Source organism: Schistocerca cancellata, chromosome 8 (genome assembly GCF_023864275.1).
Source record: "Schistocerca cancellata isolate TAMUIC-IGC-003103 chromosome 8, iqSchCanc2.1, whole genome shotgun sequence".
NCBI lineage: Eukaryota > Metazoa > Arthropoda > Insecta > Orthoptera > Acrididae > Schistocerca > Schistocerca cancellata.
In genome coordinates this window covers 65,199,009-65,220,804 of record NC_064633.1, presented here as the reverse complement: position 1 = coordinate 65,220,804, position 21,796 = coordinate 65,199,009, and the positions used below count along the sequence as shown (strand labels likewise).

General features: G+C 40.3%; 1 protein-coding gene across 1 annotated transcript in view; it reads left to right on the top strand.

The window, feature by feature from the left end:
* Positions 1-21,406, top strand: part of LOC126095308 (DNA repair protein complementing XP-C cells-like) — a 64,659-nt gene extending 43,253 nt beyond the window's left edge. The window contains exons 4-6 of the mRNA XM_049910106.1: positions 2,067-2,235; positions 9,771-9,925; positions 20,614-21,406. Of these exons, the coding sequence (XP_049766063.1) occupies positions 2,067-2,235; positions 9,771-9,925; positions 20,614-20,853 (564 nt within the window). The 3' untranslated portion in view covers positions 20,854-21,406. The remainder of the gene's footprint in view (positions 1-2,066; positions 2,236-9,770; positions 9,926-20,613) is intronic.
* The last annotated feature ends 390 nt before the right edge of the window (positions 21,407-21,796 follow it).

Below are 21,796 nucleotides of genomic sequence, written 5' to 3'. Positions count from 1 at the left end.
GAAGATTCAACAGAATTATATAACTTTTATCCTTTCTGTTTGCTGCAGATAACCCTTTACTTTAATGTCAATTTCCCTTTTCAAACAGTTGAAAGTCTGGGTTGGAATAACAATAATATGAAATAGGAGAGATTGATGCATACGCTATTGAGACATAAATAGGCACTTTGAAAGAAGTCTATTATATCTTACTGGCAACCTACCCTGACTTCACATTGGTAGCACTAAGTATTTACTGGTGGCTGGCTTGTCTGGTGCAAAAGTAATTTTGTTTGCAGGCCACTGCCTAGAGTTATGATTAAAATTCTGAAACTGAGGTTAGGCTATAAAATATCAACACTTTCATATAATTTAAATTATTCAAGCAGCTCACTCCAGGAAAGCTGCCAGGAGACATGATTGTTATTGTTCCATGTTTAATTGGCTTTATGATTGATACGTCATGACAATGATAGGATTTGTGAACTATTGTGCCACCTGGCCCACCAAACTGCAACAGTGTTTGGAGGGAGCTACTGTTGCACACAGGATACCCTACTGCAGCACCTTTCTGGAGTGAGCTACATTAGCTTTGTGACCTTTTCCCAAATTTCCCTTTACACTCCATAAACATAATCTCTGTACCAAAAAGGCTATTCTTATTAGTTTAATATCTGAAATGTTCTGCATTACAGGTTGTTTAGGTACTGGGTGGTAACCTGCACCAGGCTCCTGGTAGTGGTATTTCACATCAGAGAGGCACTGCAATCGGCCAGCTTTACTGCTGTCTCCTGTACCCTCAACCCTTCCTTGTGAATCAGTCTGTCTATTAGTGAAAATTGTACCATAATCCATCCCTAGAGTAGTTTCTTAGATCATTTCAGACAAACAGATAGAAAAGGGGTGTGAAATGAGAGATGGGGAGAGCATGGCGACGGTTTTAAGACAGAAAAGCTATAGAATGAACACAACTGCAAGGACACACACACACACACACACACACACACACACACACACACACACACACACACACACACACACACGTGTACTTGTGCGCGTGACCACTGTCATTTCCAGGTACTAACACCCATCTCCAATGAGCAACGATCTCAACTGGGGTGGGTATTGGGGGGTTAGAGAAGAGTGTAGTGTGGAGAAGGAGATGGATGGTAGGGTAGGGGTGAAGGGGAAGATGAGGTAGTGCCACCTGTGGGAGTGTGCAGGGATGTGGTGTAGCTGTATTGTGGGATGGTAGGATGGCTATGCTGGGTGTAGGGGGGGGGGGATAAGGAGATAACCAGAGAAGGGGAATGGACTACGTAAGTGAGAGAGACATGCAATTCAGAAAAGCTGGTATTGGTGAGAAGAAAGCAGTTGGCACAGGCTGTGAAGCAGCTGCTCAAGCCGTGCGCACCGTGTTGTGTTGTATGCTCAGCAACTAGGTGGTCCAGCTGTTTCTTGGCCACAACTTCTCAGAGGCCATTCATGTGGACAGACAGCTTGTTAGTGGTCTTGCCCCACAGAAGGCTGCACAGTGTTGCAGATTATTTGGTAGACCACAAAGGAGGTCCTGCATTTTATGGGATAGGAGATGCCTTTGTCAGGACTGGAATAGGTGATAATGGAAGGATGTATGGAAAATGTCTTGCATATAGGTCTGTCTATTGGAGGGGCCTATGCCATGCGGCAAGTTGTTGCAAGCAGAGGTGAAATAGGAATAGGTATAGGAGAATATTCTGGAGGTTGGGTAGGTGGTGGAGTACTGGAGTGGGTGCGGTGGGAGGATATTTCTCATTTCAGAGCAAAACGAGAAATCGTCAGAACCCTGGCAGGGAATGTGATTCAGTTGCTCCAGTCCCGGGTTTTCTGAAAGTTAGAATTAGTGTTATCATATTTTTTGTCTATGTCTTTTTAATAATTTGAGATCTGTACTAGATTTCATGTTGATGTGGTCACAACAGTTGTCTGTTGCTTGTAATACTAATCTACAATGCTGTGGAATAGTTGACGATATATTTGTTTCTAGTCACAGTTTTACAGTTCAAGATCATTTTTCTAATATTTCATTGTCATCTGTTTGTTATTAGATGAGTGGTAAAGTGGTCAAAGATATCCCACTTGAAATCTTTGGGCCGTGGCAAGTTGAAGACTATGTCCCACCAACTGCGGTTGATGGCAAGGTTCCAAGGAATGCATATGGCAATGTGGAACTGTTCAAACCAAGTATGCTGCCTGGAGGCACTGTCCACATGCAAAGTAAGTAAATTAAACACACCCAGAAATTGCCAGGAAATATTTAGTGCCTAACACTAATAGTAATTCAGACAAATTTTAGCAGACATAGTAATTCATGCGGGGCATTATACTGGTGTTATATTCTGTTTATACTAAAGCAGTGTACACACAACAGGGTTGGCGAATAATGCTAGGAATATGTTGTGGTGCGCTCTCTCTCTCTCTCTCTCTCTCTCTCTCTCTCTCTCTCTCTCTCTCTTTCTCACACAACATAATCATATTGTTTTCTCTCTTAAGCAACTGACTCGATACTGAAAAAATTATGTAGGCAAAATGCTATTTATTGCTCATATCAACCATAATGCACACTACAGTGACATAAACATAAACCACTATAAAACATATGTGAGAAGCAGACGATGGGCAGAGAGAGGGTTGAGGAACAGATGGATGGGACGTGGGGGGGGGATTGTCAGAGAGGGGGAAAGAGAAAAGGTTTTGTCACTGAAATGAAGTATCAATGAAGTTACACAACAGTTGGTAATTTAACTTTGAAACCGCTGGTTTATTGGCATTTCTGGAAAAGAACGCACTTACACTCTCATTCGATCAGCAAATTCCTTGTACCAGTTTCTATGTGTAATGGGACTTATTATGTTGCAAATCGTCCTAATGAATGAATTGATTTGCATTACAGTGTTGCTAAGCAATGTGATATGTGTCCTAATTAAAACAGAACCTCGATATTTTGAATAAATTTTCGGTTATTTTTGTCAAAAATCAGTATTTGTCTTGAAAAGTGATTTTAAACTTCGTGCATTAAGTCCAAGCACGTTTGCAATTATTATATACGATTTAAATGAAAGCTCAGTCATGCGCTAGCATGTTTCAAATCGAGAGCGCAGGTTTTAATTTTCCCTGGTGGGCTAAATGACTTTTTGTAATAACGTGATGTGTCTAAATAAAACTGGATTTGTGTCTATTCGGCTCAAAATCACGAAATGAAATTCACCACAGTGATCAACAAACTGTAAACACGCACTTTTCGCACAGTAAGTGGTGACTCGACTAAAAGTAAAAGCTGCACATAAATTCACACTTTTTACATGCTTACAAAACTCAAAACACCTAAACAGATAAATTACAGCATGCAATTATTAACTAAACATTTTCTATTCTAAATAAACTTCAGGAACTTGTTTTTCATAATCAATAAAATTTTATCATATGAAAGAAACTAATAGTCTGCTAAAATGGATTCAGATTACTGTCAACTCGTGTCTGGATGATGACGTCACGAATTGATAGTTGCTTGGAATGAATGAAATACCTTTACTGGAAAATACTATCAGTTGAGTAATTTACAGACTTTTATGAAAAATTTGGTACCTGCTGCTTTCTACAGTATGTTCCACATCTCTTCTTCAGCCTCTGAATTCATTTCAACTATACTTGGTACACATATCACTTACTGTCTGGAAAGAAGTACGGTGGAGTAAGAACCACTTGCTTCCTATTGCGGTGGGGTCGCAGTTGAAATTGGAGTGACATAGGAGTTGAACGGAGTGGTAGGACAATTGAGGAGATAGATGAAGTTGAAGATGGAGAAACAGGGAGGAGGCGATTGACAGGAAAAGGGAGAGCAGGGGATAGACAAGGAAAAGGGGGAGGTATGAATGGACAAGGAACAGAGAGAGTAGGAGGTGGGTGGAAGATAGATAGGGGTAGTGGGAAGTTGAGAAATGGGGATTGTGTAATGAAGCTGATGGAAGAGGAGGGAGAAAAACAGAAGAGGAGGTAGATAAAAGGATAAAAGGAAAGATCACTTGTATGTGTGCGATATATGTGGCACAAGAGCACACTGGCAAAGTCACAGGTAAAAAGCTAGTGTAAAAATAAAGATGCTTACCATTGCTGTGGCAGTGTAAAATAAGTCTTAACTTATTACTTCAAGGATTGATATAGAGGGAATTAAAATATTCCTTTTAAAATTGACAAACCCAATGAATATATATAATGCACCTTAATATTTGAATGTTTTATATGGTGTTTTTGTCTGAGAACAGAGAAACAACAAACCTACAGCAGTTATTACGGGCCAGTGTGACATTAAATAAATTGTGAATGTGTTGCTTCCATTGTGTTATGCCCCATGAAGTACTAGGAGCCATTTAATTCCAATTGCTTGGTGGTACTGTGCAAGAAATAAGAACTCCATGAACAACTTACAATAGTTTTGTTGCCTGGTATAGCTGGTATCACCATCTGATTCAGTGGCAGGGAAGGTGGATCTAACTGTTATCAGCACAGAGGAATTTTTCTGTTGCCTGTTCTTCACAAAATCCTTTCAAAGGGCATACTCCAGATAGTATAACAAAACATCAATCAAATTAAGTGAACCATGGACGAAAGGCAACAGGCAGATTCCATAATTTTAGATTTCTAGAGAGTGTTTGACACAGTACCCAATTGCAGGCTGTTAAAGAAGGTATGAGCATATGGAATAGGTTCACAGATATGTGAGTAGCTGGGAGACTTCTGAAATAATAGAACCCAGTGTCTTGTCCTCAACGACAAGTGTTCATCAGAGACAAGGGTATTGTCAGGAGTGTTCCAGTGAAGTGTGGTAAGACTGGTATTATTCTATGTATACGGAAATGATTTGGCAGGTAGGGTGGGCAGCAATCTGTGGTTGTTTGCAGTGATTGTAGGGAGATACAAGATGACTTGGATAAAATTTCTAGTTGGTGTGATGGATGGCAGATGGCTCTAAATGTAGAAAAATGTGAGTTAATGTGGATAAATTGGAAAAACAAACTGAATACAACATTAGTAGTGTCCTGCTTGGCACAGTCACATTGTTTGACTCTAGAATGGTCAGGCAGAAAATAGTTTCAAGAACCTTTGGGCTGGGTGTGTGGGACCCAATATATAAAACACTTAAAACAAGTGACAGACAGTATATTTACATCAAATGATGAATTTTTATTTTGTTCAGGCAGTACTAAGTGCTATAGTGACATTATTTTAATTTTTTGAACTGTACAATAATTGTCAAAACAAATCCTGAAAAACTTCTGTGTAGTACTAAATGTAAGTAACTGGAAATACATTCAGTTGAAGGAGTTTGATAGTTGGTCCAATGTTTCTTGTTAATCTTGGATTGTACTCTATGCTTCAAACAACACCTTCTTAACTTAGCTCAAAAGTTGAGGACTCCAAACAACATCCTCCATAAGCCATGCGGAACTGCCTGGGGATCTTCAGCAACCACCGTGAGATCTTCAGCTCTGGGCTTGGTGTACTCAAGTGCTGAGTATTGTGCACCTGTTTGGACGAACAGCTATCATACAAGTCTTGTTGATACCCAGCTGAATACGACAATGCGCATAATATCTGGCGCAGTCAGATCTACTCCAGTTTATTGGCTTCCACTGTTAACCGGTATGATGCCTCCCGATCTACATAGATGTACTGCCCTTATGAGAGAATACCACAAGATCTCCAGGAATTCTAACCTACCTGTACGTAGTGACCTGCCACTTTTAAATTGTAAGAGACTGAAATCACACCATCCAACTCTGTGCGATGCTGCTGACATGGCTGCTAAGTATTTCAAACCTCTTGAAGAATGGAAAGGGCGGTGGGAAGCAGTGACAGATGTACACCTGCATAACATCATCTCAGGTGCTAAACTTCCAAGTGGATTCGACCTACCACGCAAGACCTGGACTACTCTTAACAGAATCCGTACCGGCCATGGCCAATGCAGGGATGCTCTCTTTAAGTGGAAGAAGCTGCCTGATCCAGCCTATGACTGCGGGGCTACATACCAGACTGTTCACCACATTGTCAGTGAATGTAGGATTCGAGTCTCCTGTTGTCTGTCGTCAGATTTCTTGCAGGCCTTTTTGTTGTTGCTGTTGTGTGTCTAAAAGATGCAAAACAAGAGCGTCTGCCTTATTACTGGCCTTGTACGATCCTTGTTGTTGTGCACCTGCATAGACTTCTAAATATTTTACATATTACGTTTTAGAACAAGCAAGGATGAAAACTTTGATCCCCTGCTTGGCAGGTTATTTGGGATACACATTCTGAACCTGCACCTGCCTCTGTATGGAGTGAGTATTTCATCCAAAGCAGTATTTCCTGACAGAGCAAAATATGCATTGCCGTTTGAGATAAACATATTAAGAATTGGTTTTATGGCAGCAAGAGTATTATGTGCTTTTGTTTCTTCCCATGTATGAGTGTTGTCACAACTGATACAATCATACAAAATTCTGAACCTTTTCAGAGACATAATTGCTTGTAAAAATTTCTATTCTGGTACCATCTGTATTCCAAAAGTCTTCAATATTCTTTTTATCGTCATACAATGTTCCAGCTAAGTAAAGCAAGCCAAAATATGCCTTCAGTTGATCAAAAATTGTAGGCCTAGCCATATTTGGGTCACTGGTATATTTGCTTTGAACTGAATCAGTAGAGGTATTGGTTCTTTCAAGAACTAAATCAATCAGTGGATTGCTAAAAAATAACTGCCATTATTCTAACAGTGGATGCACACTATGTGATCAAAAGCATCCGGACACCACCAAAAACATATGTTTTCATATTAGGTGCATTGTGCTGCCACCTACTGCCAGGTACTCCATATCAGCGACCCCAGTAGTCATTAGACATTGTGAGAGAGCAGAGTGGGGTGCTTCGAACACGGTCCGGTGATTGGGTGTCACTTGTGTCATGCGTCTGTACGTGAGATTTCCACACTCCCAAACATCCGTTGGTCCACTGTTTCCAATGTGATAGTGAAGTAGAAACTTGAAGGGCACGTATAGCACAAAAGTGTACAGGCCGACATCGTCTGTCGACTGACAGAGACTGCCGACAGTTGAAGAGGGCCGTATGTCCAATAGGCAGACTTCACTCAGGAATTCCAAACTGCATCAGGATCCACTGCAAGTACTATGACAGTTAGGCAGGAGGTGAGAAAACTTGGATTTCATGGTCAAGCGGCTGCTCAAAAGCCATACATCACACCAGTAAATGCCAAACGACGCCTCGCTTGGTGTAAGGAGCGTAAACATTGGACAATTGAACAGTGGAAAAAGGTTATGTGGAGTGAACAATCACGGCACACAATGTGGTGATCCGATGGCTAAGTGTGGGTATGGCGAATGCCCAGTGAATGTCATATGCCAGCGTGTGTAGTGCCAATAGTAAAATTCGGAGGTGGTGGTGGTATGGTGTTGTTGTGTTTTTCATGGAGGGGACTTACACTCCTTGTTGTTTTGCATGGCACTATAACAGCACAGGCCTACATTGATGTTTTGAGCAACTTCTTGCTTCCCACTGTTGAAGAGCAATTCGGGGATGGCAGTTGCATCTTTCAACACAATTGAGCACCTGTTCATAATGCACAGCCCGTGGTGGATTGGTTACATGATAGCAACATCCCTGTAATGGACTGGCCTGCACAGAGTCCTGACCTGAATCCTATAGAACACCTCTGGATGTTTTGGAATGCCAACTTTGTACCAGGCCTCACCGACCGACATCAGTGCTCCGTGAAGAATGGGCTGCCATTTCCCAGAAACCATCCAGGACCCAATTGAATGTATGCCTGCGAGAGTGGAAGCTGTCATCGAGGCTAAGGGTGGGCCAACACCATATTGAATTCCAGCATTACCGATGGAGGGCGCCACAAACTTGTAAGTAATTTTCAGCCACGTGTCCGGATACTTTTTGATCACATAGTGTGCACCTGTGACAGCTCGGATACTTCCAGGCCAATGCACAATAACTATGTTGTGACGTCTTGTTCGAATGCTTTGTTGGAAACAAGTTTTTCTCCATTTAGTTGCTCCTTTCCTTCCTTTATAAAAGTGCATGGGTGATGTACACGATTCCATCACAGGACTTGTACTTGAGTCAACAACACTAGGGGCATCGGTGCTGGCAGAAGGCTGAACATCTTTATCTTCACCACCACATATTTCAGTAATACTGTCATGATCACTGTTTATTTCGAAGTCAGAATCATCTGCTTCACTCTCATCTTATGAAATTCTGTAAATTTCACTCTATAAATGACTTTCTCTTGCCACTTTAATTGCAAATGATTGACAATAATAAATCAGTTTTAGGAAATAACAAATAGTTTGTGAAGTAACTCAGTGATAGGCCCACACCAAAATAAAAGTGGGGTTGCACTGGCAGAAAACAGTAATGTAGACAGTCAGGATGGGTCTGTCAGCTGCATGTGCTGTTTAGAAGCTGCCAAACAGTGTTTAAACAAAGCAAAACGTTATTCATGACGTGAACACTGTCTCGCAGATATTTCAGGAAGCTAGCAGGGCGCTTCAGTCAAATTAGCAACTATAAGTATATAAACTGAGTGAAACAAAAACTAACAGGTCTCACAGACCCAGCCCGACTGTTCTAAGGTTAAATATCTGGTAGTAATGTTGCAAGGCAATGTGAAATGGAAAAAGAGTGTGGATTGTGGTAGGAAAGTTTATTGGAAGAATCCTAGGAAAGTGTAGTTCGTCTGTAAAGGAGACCGCTTACAGGATGCTAGTGTGATCTATTCTCAGGTAGTGCTCAAGTGTTTGGGATCTGTACCAGGTCGGATTAAAGGAAGATATCGATGCAATTCAGAGATGGACTTCCAGATTTGTTACTGGTAGAGTCAAACAACACACGAGTGTTATAGACACGCTTCGGGGACTCGAGGGGAATGCATTCTTTTTTAGGAGCACTATTGAGAAAATTTAGCGAGCCAGTATTTGAAGCTGAGAGCAGAGTGATTCTACTGCCTACAACATAATTGTGTGTAAGGACCACGAAGATATAAGAAATTAGAGCTCATACAGAGGCTTATAGACAGTTGTTTTTCTCTCGTTGTAATTGCAAATGTAATGGGAAAGGAAATTATGTGTAGTGGTATGGTGTGCTCTCTGCCATGCACTGTACAGTTCATTGCGGAGTATTTGTGTAGAAGAAGATCAAAAGAGGAGCTGTCATGTGGAACAGACATTGTCTGAATGACTCTTTAGAGTAAAATATACAAGGTAGAAACACAGTAACTGTGTTTGTTTACTTGAAAAAAGTACACATCTTGCAAGACACTGCAGGAGAGAGGTATAAAGAGTATTTTAAGTCATAATAAAGAATACAGCCTTCTCATCTTTTCTGAAATCATCAGGAACTTACACAAACACTCCTGACAGATTAACACTGCGTGCTTCTTTGTTCTCTACTTATCCTTTTCTGGTCACTGTTGTGAAAGTGTTATTATGCACAGCAAAGATCTGCAAGTCAGTCACACAGGTCTGATTTTTCACACAAGTTAATTTCATTGAAAACTCCATTATATAGTGAAGGTTACATACAAAATTCTAATATTTTATACTTAAATTGAGTTCATGTACAGAATGTTACTCTGAAGCTTGTGTGCACATGTGATAAAGTGTAATCTGTTCCACTATGAAAGCAGTTTTTATTTTTTTAGTTTGTTTAGTAAATCTAGCGATCTAACAAAAGTAACCTCTTAGTTCCAGGTTTGAATCGCGTAGCCAGAAAATTGCAGATAGATTGTGCTCCAGCAGTCATTGGTTTTGATTTCCACTGTGGAGCAAGTCATCCTGTTTATGATGGATTCGTAGTCTGCAAAGAGTACAAAGATGTGCTGGCTGAAGCATGGCAAGCAGTGAGTCCAATATATTACAATTATTTTCCAGACTATTATTATTGACTTTTTGCAAAGACTGCTATTATCTAGGTGTCAATCTTCAAAAGTAATGTAATTAATTTTGAATATATTTTAAATTTTCATCAGATTGACCAAAATGTATAAAATAGTGCTATTATGTTCTTCATGGTTATTGCAGAGTGATCTCTGCATCTATTACTGTGCAAGTCCCATCTTTCATCTTCCTTAAAACAGTGATCTTACGTGATGACAGGTCAGTAATAGTTTTGTTGTTTGTCGAATCCTTCTGTGTCATTACGGTGGGGGAAGGATGGATCTATATTTACATCTTCACTCTGTAAGTTGCTGGGCCATATGTGACACCCTCAAGCTCAAATTTCCCAAATGTTTTCGTCATGCCCAGTACACAGCATTGTACTGTGCTATTCATTGTCTGTCACAATGTACTGATTATAGTTGATGGTTGGTAATGTGAATGTCACTAGCTTGATTCCTGACCCCTGAAATTATTTTCTACGTTTATAATTTTTAGAAGGTTCTGGGTCTTAATTATTCATGGATTATTGAAATTTGCTAAAATATTTTATTTATGTTGAATGTTATGTTATGCCTCTACTGAGGCAGGCAAGTCAGTTTTGTGTGCAATCAGTAAACATACTTCCAGTTTGAAAGCTTGTTGACAACTCTGCTCTCATAACTGGAACTCGATTCCAGATTCCATGTTAATTTGGTGGTGGCACCAGGTATTTCATACAACATCACTGTGAGTACGGTGGGGCTACACAAAAGCCATCCCTTACATGGGCAGGAACCCAAGTACAAACAGTGCATTTCTCATAGGATTGTCAATGTACGATACAAAAACATTAATGTGACAGATGCTTATCATGCATCCGTTCAAAGTTGCAGGACAGAATCTGACAAAATGGCTTAACAGATTCAGCAAAAAATTAATACCATGTTTGGCGACACCTGGTAGCAACTCCACACTGCCAAACAACTATAGACAGTGCCAATGACAGATTAGCCATTGATAAGTAATCTGTGTATGTATGTTTTGGTGCTGTGTCACACGGTGAACATGATTATACTAGAAGCCAAAAACGTTTCTAATGAAGGACATGGCGTATGGCAGGAGATGAGTATCAAGTGCTCCGTTTGGAGGATCTCACCACAACAGAAGTCTTCATCAGTTGGTGGTAGCACACACAGTCATTGCACCAGAAAACATTATGATAAAGAGTTTGACAAGCTTCTGCATGCCATACTGATGGTACTCATGGAAGATCATAAACACCTTACGACGGTAATGTGGGTAAACCATATTTTAATGTCAGACAGCCAACCAGAAGTAGCAGCTTTTAGTTTTGAGCCCAGCCAGGAGCTGATAGTATCACTAATTCTAGAAGAGGTTAGTTATTCATTGTCACTGATCTCTTAATAGGCATACCAACACTGAGAAGTGTAGTTAGAATCCCCAGATTTATGTCACAACTATCATGCAACAGTTCCGTAACCAGTTCCATTGCCATCCAGAAAAATGGATATTTGGTGTACTGAGAACAGCTTTGCATTAAGTCCTGGACACAGTGTGTGCCACCCTAAAGACGGAAAAATTGTATGTGATGAATATATGCCACAAGATGTCAGACAGGGTCATTCTGTACACAGCAGGAAATTGCAGGTAACTACAGCTGACTTCTGGTAAACATGTGAATGTGTCCCAGTAAATGTCACTCACTATTTTGCTCATGTGAGAAGCTTCTTTGGAATTGGCTCATACTATAGATGTTTTATAAACAATATCGCTTGTAAAGCTCGTCTCTGAAGGAACTACTGCAAGAATTCACCTCTTTGTGTTTTTTTATTTATTTATTATTATTATTATTATTACAGCGAGTGGCCAGAAAGGCCTGTTTGTAGCCTTGAGGAGGAGATGACATTTACACTAGTGCTTTCAATTTTGGAAGAGAATGCCAAGGCGGAATTACATATTGACACTAGTGGTTGTGGGATTAGTGTGTATTGCAAATACATATCAAGGAAGGTGTTGAAAAAGCGATTGCTTTCACCTCCAGAATACTCTGAAGTACACAAAAGAATAACTCTTTGATTGAAAAAATAGTGAGTTGCAGTTGTCTGGGCAATCAGTACATTTCAATTCTATTTATATGGCAGACCAACCACTCTTTGACCGTCATTGTTACTGCAGGCTGACAAGTTTGAAGGGACCATCAGGGTGATTGGCAAGATGGATACGAGGCCTTAGGAATATGCCTTCACAGTTTGAGAGATAGTCATAAAATTATAACTTCGAAAAATAAATTTGTGTAATTGAACGGTTGATCGAAGAAAAGTGCTAACCCAAAATTTAGTGAAGATTTGTCTTATCACACAATCTGTTCTGTTTTCAAGCATACAGCATGCTGGTACCAAGTAGTTCTGTATATACCACTAGAAGAGCTGCCTGCAGTGTAAATCGTTTTGCCTTGTTATATTTATGTCCTTGTCTTTGAATTCCACCCACATATTATGTGTCTTAATTGAAAACGACACTGTGGAAGGATTAACACTGTCTTCTCCGAATCCCCTCAGACAATTATTGTCTGTCCACAGTCTGGGTGCACATGAGATTCCGATGCCACAGTATTGTATCATGCCACTAATGAATCCAAACTAGAATGACATAGCTCATGTAGTCGAGTATCAGGTAGTAATTAGTTATCTTCATTTGGAGGGGAACAATGCTGCGACAGAGGAAATACTGCAGCTGTGTCAGATTAATCCAGATGACTTCTTTAGCTGCCTAATCATTCCCCCCCCCCCCCCCCCCCCCCCCCCAAAGGAATAACTAAAACTTTATGGCTACCCCTCGTAATATGCAAAACTGGACACAAATGCAAGGATGTAGATTGCCCTTCACAGAATCCGTTGTTGTAATATTACAGCACTGGTGGTATCCTACACGTAACTGCATTAGTGAACTTTGCAGCTGGACAAGCAGAAAATACAGCATTACAGGAGATTGTATAGGTGTTAGAGAAGGAAGAAGTTGCCAAAACAAAATTCAGATTAATATATGGAGAGAAAATCATGAACAAATGCCATGGAAATAGTTGCTCATTATCCCTGGTCATTCGCGGCCAGTAATACTGAAGTATTGTCATAACAATGTTTTGTCAAGTCGTATGGAATTTGCAAATATCATTGACAGAATTGTTGGCCAGATCTCTACTGATGTACAGAATGACAGTGATAGAAGCATGTGACTCAGAACCCCCAGGACATCTGGTACCAATTAGTCCTGCATTTGCTCCATTTCAGCATTTTGAAATTGACCTTTGAGGGTGGTTTCCCAAGTTAACGGTTGGGAAAAAATTGATAAAAAGCAGCAGTCACTATCTCACATCCTGTGTTGTCACCGAGACTGTGTAACTGCTGAGGTTCCAGAAAGCAACAGTCTCTTTCAGAAGGCATAATTTTAATCATTGAGCATCAAGTCGTCATGGAAAAGTAAAATGCATCTGTAAATTTACAGCTTTAGACTTCAATATCTTCAAAACTGTTCTAGATAATAACTGATTTTGAACATGTTACAAGGTAACTCATAAAGTTTGGTTTCCTCATTCATACACATCAATGTGTGCACTCCATAGTGGCACATACAACATCCAGGCCTTATTCAGTTTTCAGGAACTTGGAGGGATGGAGGTTGGGCATGTTGAAATGCATTGTGAATGCATGTCATGAAGTCCTGTAGGTGTGCGACTTTGGTTCAGAACACCTGATCCCGTAGGAAGAAGTCTACTGATGTAAGATCAAGTGACCATGGCAAGCAGTGGGAGAGACCTCTTCATCCTGCACCTACCCATAAACTTTTCAATCCAGAAATTGTTGAGTGTTTAGGGACTAGTGAGATTGTGTCCCATCCTTTTCTGTCCTTTAGGAATATGATCCAGGTATGCTCCAACTGTGCCACAGCAAACTCTTGTGATATGCCCAGGTAAACATTATTGATGACAGTAGATTCACCGAAAGAGGCTGCATCATTGATGCAGTTGTGCACAACTCCGCATCACACATTGCCCTTGGGACTCTCCCTCTCTTTACGTTTCATATGTAACATGAAAACACTGTGATCTCTGTCTATGGGAAATGGCCAAGAATTCTGCACATGTGTAGAGCTCTCAGATGCATGCGGATCTCATGGCAGATTGCACACTTCCCCCACTACCTAGCCTCACTGTCTGTTTAGGAAGATGAGGAAACTGCGAATGTACTGCATTTGAGGGCAGTCACACAAGGAACATTAAGTGGCTTCATGTGGCTTGGCTTCATATTATACTATAGTAGAAAATTTGAAAGTCTAAAGCTCTGTGCAGCTTATCGTGATGAACAGTTACCAGTGGATAGCACAAAAGAATACATCGAGCTGGTTTGCAGCTGCATTACACCAGTAGTATTCTGCATGCCACATTGTTCTTTATGGAATGCTTAAAACTTTTAAACTTAGATATACACTGTCCAGTCACAGTAATGTGACAACAGTCTATGTTTGATGTCAACAAGCAAAAACCACTAACCGATGGCAGGTGGCAGCACTAGCAGTGGAGGGTATATAAAACGTGTCCGTGGGACATGGAAAACAGTGCAATCAGTGTGGTAATCTGGAAACAGAGCAATTTATCGCGTGTCCAATAGGGAATGATCTTTGTCTTTCATGCCAAGGCTGGCAGTATTTCCAAAACTTCTAAGTTTGTAATTTGTTTGCGCATCATCATGGTTAAAGTGTACCATGCATGGAAAAATAGTACTATATAAAAGCGACAACGAGGCAGCTGTGGTGCACCCGGGCCATAGATGACCTGTGAGTGATAGCTGGAGAGTCGTGTACGGGTGAAATGGCATGTAAGTGTTTATCAACTGACCAACCAGATGAACCAAGGGGGCTACCAGCAGTGTTTCTTCAGTGCCCATTCAGGGAATGTCAATGCATACGGGTCTCCGCAACAGGTGCATGGCTCATGTACCTGTGCTGATTGCTGTTCATCAATGACATAGGCTGGAATTGTGACAGGTGACCTTTTCAGATGAATCACATTTTACGCTCAATCGCCACGAAACATTTGAAAGCAAACTTTCACACACATGTTGATTGAAACACTAATATTACTTTTGCAGCCTCATTATGGTGACATGAAAATTCTTCAGAGGTAAACTTTATAGAACTTGTGGACAGTTTTAATGTAAAAGAATGTGTATTTTAAACCAGAATTACACTGCAGGTCCTGCAGTTCCATTTGCACTGGGGCAGATGTTGTGATGGGCAGTTTTCCGGATACTTGAAAAGATGATTTACTGAAGTAACAAATATTTTCCAAATATCATTGTGTTCAACGTGACTAGTATACCCACTGCAAACTGTTCATGTTGAGCTGTGTTAGCCGGCTTTGGCTGCTGCACCTTGTTGACATAAAGATGTAACGTCTCGTCGAAGACTTTGTGGACTGTTGATCATGGCATTTCCAACTCTGTCTGCTATACACATTGATTTTGCTGGGCTCCTGACAAATGCCTGCTTTACATTGTCCATATTGACATCTGAAACAGGCAGGTGACCTCCCCATGTTTATGGAGAACACTTCCCGTTGCAATACCATATGCCAAGCCCCGGTTGTTGGTTCCGATGTAGTTCCCTTCTGCACTATGTCCAAAAGCATTGAATTGCATTTTGTTATCAAAGTCTTTAAAATGTAAAGATAATTTATGGACACCATGTATTGGAGTCAAGACTGTTGTCAGAGGTAATTTCATTCTGCAACATTGTGCATAGAAAGACCACACCTACCAGCCACTGATGAACGGGCTTGTGAAACATTTTATTAAGCCATTGGCAGATGTACTCTGGATGCATACTCATGTCGAACAGAAAGACTGAGACATAATATTGCCTGCTGTATGAACAAAAGTAGCCAGTTTTTGAAAATATAGTGTAATAATCTTCTCACCAAGAACGCGCATATGAAGGTATTTAAGTTTACAAGCTTTCAGAGTCAGTCGTACCAAGTGGTTATAATTAAAGTGCAGCTCTCATAAAGATCCAGTGTGGGCTGTAATTATTGTATGGCAGTGAAACTTTGTTGATGTTCCAATGTTTTAACGCAGAAATGATATACCATGAAAAAAAAGGGGGGTTTCAGATTTTGGCTACCAGGGGCAAGTCTGGTGCTGTGAATGCAAGAAAACGATCACAATGCCCATATAGTACTAGGGACAGAAAGTTGGCTGAAACCAGACGTAAACAGTAATGAAATCCTAAAGTCAGATTGGAATGTATACCGCAGAGACAGGCTGGACAGTGAAGGGGGAGGCGTGTTTATAGCGATAAGAAGTGTAATAGTATCAAAGGAAATTGATGGGGATCCGAAATGTGAAATAATTTGGGTGAAGGTCACAGTTAAAGCAGGCTCAGACATGGTAATTGGATGTCTCTATAGGCCCCCTGGCTCAGCAGCTTTTGTGGATGAGCACCTGAAGGATAATCTGGAAAATATTTCGAGTAGATTTCCCCACCATGTTATAGTTCTGGGTGGAGATTTGAATTTGCCGGATATAGACTGGGAGACTCAAACGTTCATAACGGGTGGCAGGGACAAAGAATCCAGTGAAATTTTATTAAGTGCGTTATCTGAAAACTGTCTTGAGCAGTTAAACAGAGAACCGACTCGTGGCGATAACATATTAGACCTTCTGGTGACAAACAGACCCGAACTATTTGAAACAGTTGACGCAGAACAGGGAATCGGTGATCATAAAGCGGTTTCTGCATCGATGATTTCAGCCGTAAATAGAAATGTTAAAAAAGGTAGGAAGATTTTTCTGTTTAGCAAAAGTGACAAAAAGCAGATTACAAAGTACCTGACGGCTCAACACAAAAGTTTTGTCTCAAGTACAGATAGTGTTGAGGATCAGTGGACAAAGTTCAAAACCATCGTGCAATATGCGTTAGATGAGTATGTGCCAAGCAAGATCGTAAGAGATGGAAAAGAGCCACCATGGTACAACAACCAAGTTAGAAAACCGCTGCGGAAGCAAAGGGAACTTCACAGCAAGCATAAACATAGCCAAAACCTTGCAGACAAACAAAAATTACGCGAAGCGAAACGTAGTGTGAGGAGGGCTATGTGAGAGGCGGTCAGTGAATTCGAAAGTAAAGTTCTATGTACTGACTTGGCAGAAGATCCTAAGAAATTTTGGTCTTATGTCAAAGCGGTAGGTGGATCAAAACAAAATGTCCAGACACTCTGTGACCCAAATGGTACTGAAACGGAGGATGACAGACTAAAGGCCGAAATACTAAATATCTTTTTCCAAAGCTGTTTCACAGAGGAAGACTGCACTGTAGTTCCTTCTCTAGATTGTCGCACAGATGACAAAATGGTAGATATTGAAATAGACGACAGAGGGATAGAGAAACAATTAAAATCGCTCAAAAGAGGAAAGGCTCCTGGACCTGATGGGATACCAGTTCGATTTTATACAGAGTACACGAAGGAACTTGCCCCCCTTTTTACAGCGGTGTACCGTAGGTCTTTAGAAGAGCGTAGCGTTCCAAAGGATTGGAAAAGGGCACAGGTCATCCCCGTTTTCAAGAAGGGACGTTGACCAGATGTGCAGAACTATAGACCTATATCTCTAACGTCGATCAGTTGTAGAATTTTGGAACACGTATTATGTTAGAGTATAATGACTTTCCTGGAGACTAGAAATCTACTCTGTAGGAATCAGCATGGGTTTCGAAAAAGACGATCGTGTGAAACCCAGCTCGCGCTATTCGTCCACGAGACTCAGAGGGCCATACACACGGGTTCACAGGTAGATGCCGTGTTTCTTGACTTCTGCAAGGTGTTCAATACAGTTCCCCACAGTTGTTTAATGAACAAAGTAAGAGCATATGGATTATCAGACCAATTGTGTGATTGGATTGAAGAGTTCCTACATAACAGAATGCAGCATGTCATTCTCAATAGAGAGAGGTCTTCCGAAGTAAGAGTGATTTCAGGTGTGCTGCAGGGGAGTGTCTTAGGACCGTTGCTATTCACAATATACATAAATGACCGTGTGGATGACATTCGAAGTTCACTGAGGCTTTTTGCGGATGATGCTGTGGTATATCGAGAGGTTGTAACAATGGAAAATTGTACTGAAATGCAGGAGGATATGCAGCGAATTGACGCATGGTGCAGGGAGTGGCAATTGAATCTCAGTGTAGACAAGTGTAATGTGCTGCGAATACATAGAAAGATAGATCCCTTATCATTTAGCTACAAAATAGCAGGTCAGCAACTGGAAGCAGTTAATTCCATAAATTATCTGGGAGTACGCATTAGGAGTGATTTAAAATGGAATGATCATATAAAGTTGATCGTTGGTAAAGCAGATGCCAGACTGAGATTCATTGGAAGAACCCTAAGGAAATGCAATGTGAAAACGAAGTAGGTTACAGTACACTTGTTTGCCCACTGCTTGAATACTGCTCAGCAGTGTGGTATCCGTACCAGATAGGGTTGATAGAAGAGAGAGAGAAGATCCAACGGAGAGCAGCGCGCTTTCTTACAGGATCATTTAGTAATCGCGAAAGCGTTACGGAGATGATAGATAAACTCCAGTGGAAGACTCTACAGGAGAGACGCTCAGTAGCTCGGAACGGGCTTTTGTTGAAGTTTCGAGAACATACCTTCACCGAAGAGTCAAGCAGTATATTGCTCCCTCCTACGTATATTTTGCAAAGAGACCATGAGGATAAAATCAGAGATTTTAGAGCCCACACAGAAGCATACCGATAATCCTTCTTTGCACGAACAATACGAGACTGGAATAGAAGGGAGAACCGATAGAGGTACTCAAGGTACCCTCCGCCACACACCGTCAGGTGGCTTGCGGAGTATGGATGTAGATGTAGAAAGATGTTTAGAAATGTTTCCCTGTGTAATGGATTGGGAATGGGATGCGGGAAGAAAATTTCAAATGAGAAAAGCATAATATTGATTTTATTATGGACCACTTTTTACACATTCTGTTAAATATGAACAATGGAGACATGAAAGAGATGCTGTATCCATAAAAATGACACGATCAACAGTTGTTCACAACAGTTCTGGTGGAATCTGAGCAACGTGCTCTTGTATACTGGCCTTCAAATCGGGTACACACAGAACATGTCTCTGGTTAAACATGTTCTTTAGACTGCCCAGAGGCAGAACTAAAAAGTTGCATGGATTCAGATCAGGTGATATTGCAGGCCACACATCTGGAAAACCTCTGGATAACGTGTTCGTGGAAAGTAAATTAAACAGTTCTCTCATTGGGCAAACGACATGAGACGTTGCTCCATCTTGCGTGAGAACAGTGATTTCCACATGGTTGTGCTCTTGTCGTCTCGATAACATGCAGATGTCACAGTACACCTGACAGGCTCTGTATCCTCTTCAAAGAAAAACGGGCCAAGAGTAAAGGTGCTTGTGAATCCACACCACACAGTCTCATATGATGAGTGCAGTGTCTTTTTGTGCACATCGCACAGTTTAACAATACCCCAAATTCGGTAGTTCTGTGTATTCACTGCACCCTATAGTGTAAAAAGTGCCTTGTCATACTGCACAAGCATTAGTACTACCCGGAGCACGCGCCACATGGTTAGTTGCGGCAACAGCAACCTTGTCAGTAGTTTCCAGGTGCCATACCAAGCTCACCTCTGTTTTCAAATATCATTACCACCTTTTTTAAAACATTTAATACCGTGGGCCTCTCCTCAGATCCTTCAGTTAGTTATACATTCTCAATGCGGCAGTTTAATTGCAGATATCCCCATAAAACACTTTCACTAACAGCACACAGTCTCTCTTCTCAGTAGCCATAAAGTCCACTCATGTCACGGCTTGTTAAATGACAGTGTGGATGCATACTGTTATACAAACAGGGTATAGCACCAGATTTGCACCTGGTGGCCAAAGTTATTGTAAATCTGTCATGCATTAGCATGTCTACCAAGTTTCACTCCCTACGATAACTACAGCCTACACTGGATCTTCGTGAGTAACTGCACTTTAATTATAAGTACCCGGTACATATGTTTGTAAGTGGGATCTTTGACTTTTGACTCCAGTATACTTATGGCAACAGATAAAAAGCGAATTAATTTCTGGGGACTCCTTACTTGCTGACTTTAGTTTTTTTACTGCTGTTACCTAGAAATATTTCCTCTAATATTATGAAATGCGAAATATATCTTTTAATAGATGTTCTGAATGTGTGATAGGATAACTACTGTAATGTTTTTCTTTAACTTCTGTTCTGTTCCCCCTCTTTTTCCTTTATCTCATCCTTTCCTTACCCTGCCTCTGCTTTGTTTTGTTCAGCTGTGTATTTTCTCCCTTTGTAATGTGTTTTGCGATGCCACTGTTCTTAACACGTTTAGAATGAAGGCACTTTCCATGTATCCCGGCTTTCTACAGATTTCAGCATTCTTATTTTAATTACAGCATTCTTATTTTAATTACAGCATATTTTTTTACATATTTCCTGTACAGAATTTTGATTCACTTCATTGCTGAAAACATCTGCCCTTTTACATCTGTAATGTTTATAGATATTTAGGTATTATAATTATTTTGTATTGTTTTAAGGAAGAAGAGGAGGCAGATAGGCGCTATGAGGAGAAGAGATTAAAACGGATCTATGGAAACTGGAGACGATTGATCAAAGGTCTTCTTATAAGAGAACGATTAAAGGCGAGATACGATTTTGGCCCTGTCAAAGAGACAGCTAAAACTAAAACAAAGAAAGCAAAGAGATTCCAAGAGCCCAAAAGAATGAAAACTGTTCAGTCTGATGATTCAGACTGGGAAATGGGAAAGTGCGACTAAATTTAATTGATCTTGTAAGGTTAAAATAGTAATTAGTAACATCGTCATGAAACATTTTCAACGAAATGCATTACAATTTTTTGCTCAATTTGTTGTAAAATTTTAGTAATCATACAATTCATAGAGTGCATCTTTTGCACATGAACCATTGCACTTTCTCCCATGAGCTTGTGAATATTCTGGTCAAAGTACTGCAAAGGTTTTTTTTACAAATGATATCATTTCATTGCTGTACTTCCACTATTTGCTAGAACCTGTTGTCACATTTTATACCTGTATTTATATATTTTTAAATCTTACAGTATTTTTTAATAGCTTACATTGAGCTTCCCTGCAATAGTACTAAGATTTAATTTTTTCTTGTAAGATTTTTTTTATGTATATGTGAAGTCATGTTCACACCAACTTTATGTTGTTTCTTCCAAGAAGACTTTTTCTAATTCACTATTCACTATTTGTGAACCATGTACATATTTCTTTGTTTGTGAAATGCTGCTGGCAGCTGTAATTTTGTAAAGGTATTGTATGCTATCAAAATTTTAAAATACATTAACACCCCTTTTTTTTAAAAAAAAAAAAATCAGTATGGTGTGAATTCTGTTGACAAGATTCTTACAGGATTCTGCCCTGGCACAACAAAGGAAAATATGCTGCACTACCACTTAATGACTGAAAGCTGTTAAGATATTGCATACCTGGAACTATTATGATGTCAGTTTGACACAAATAACCCTTCACGTTTGACAATAGTGTGCTCTCCTGTTCCACTGAATTAGGGTAGTTTATGTCTGTAGTTACTTCTTTTCATTCCTCTGCAACATGCTGAACAGTTTTATTTTTATGTTAGTACATTATAGTTATGTTGCCTAGGATTGTCATTTCTTACAGAAATTTATATATCTAAAAAGAAAGATGATGAGACTTACCAAACAAAGGCGCTGGC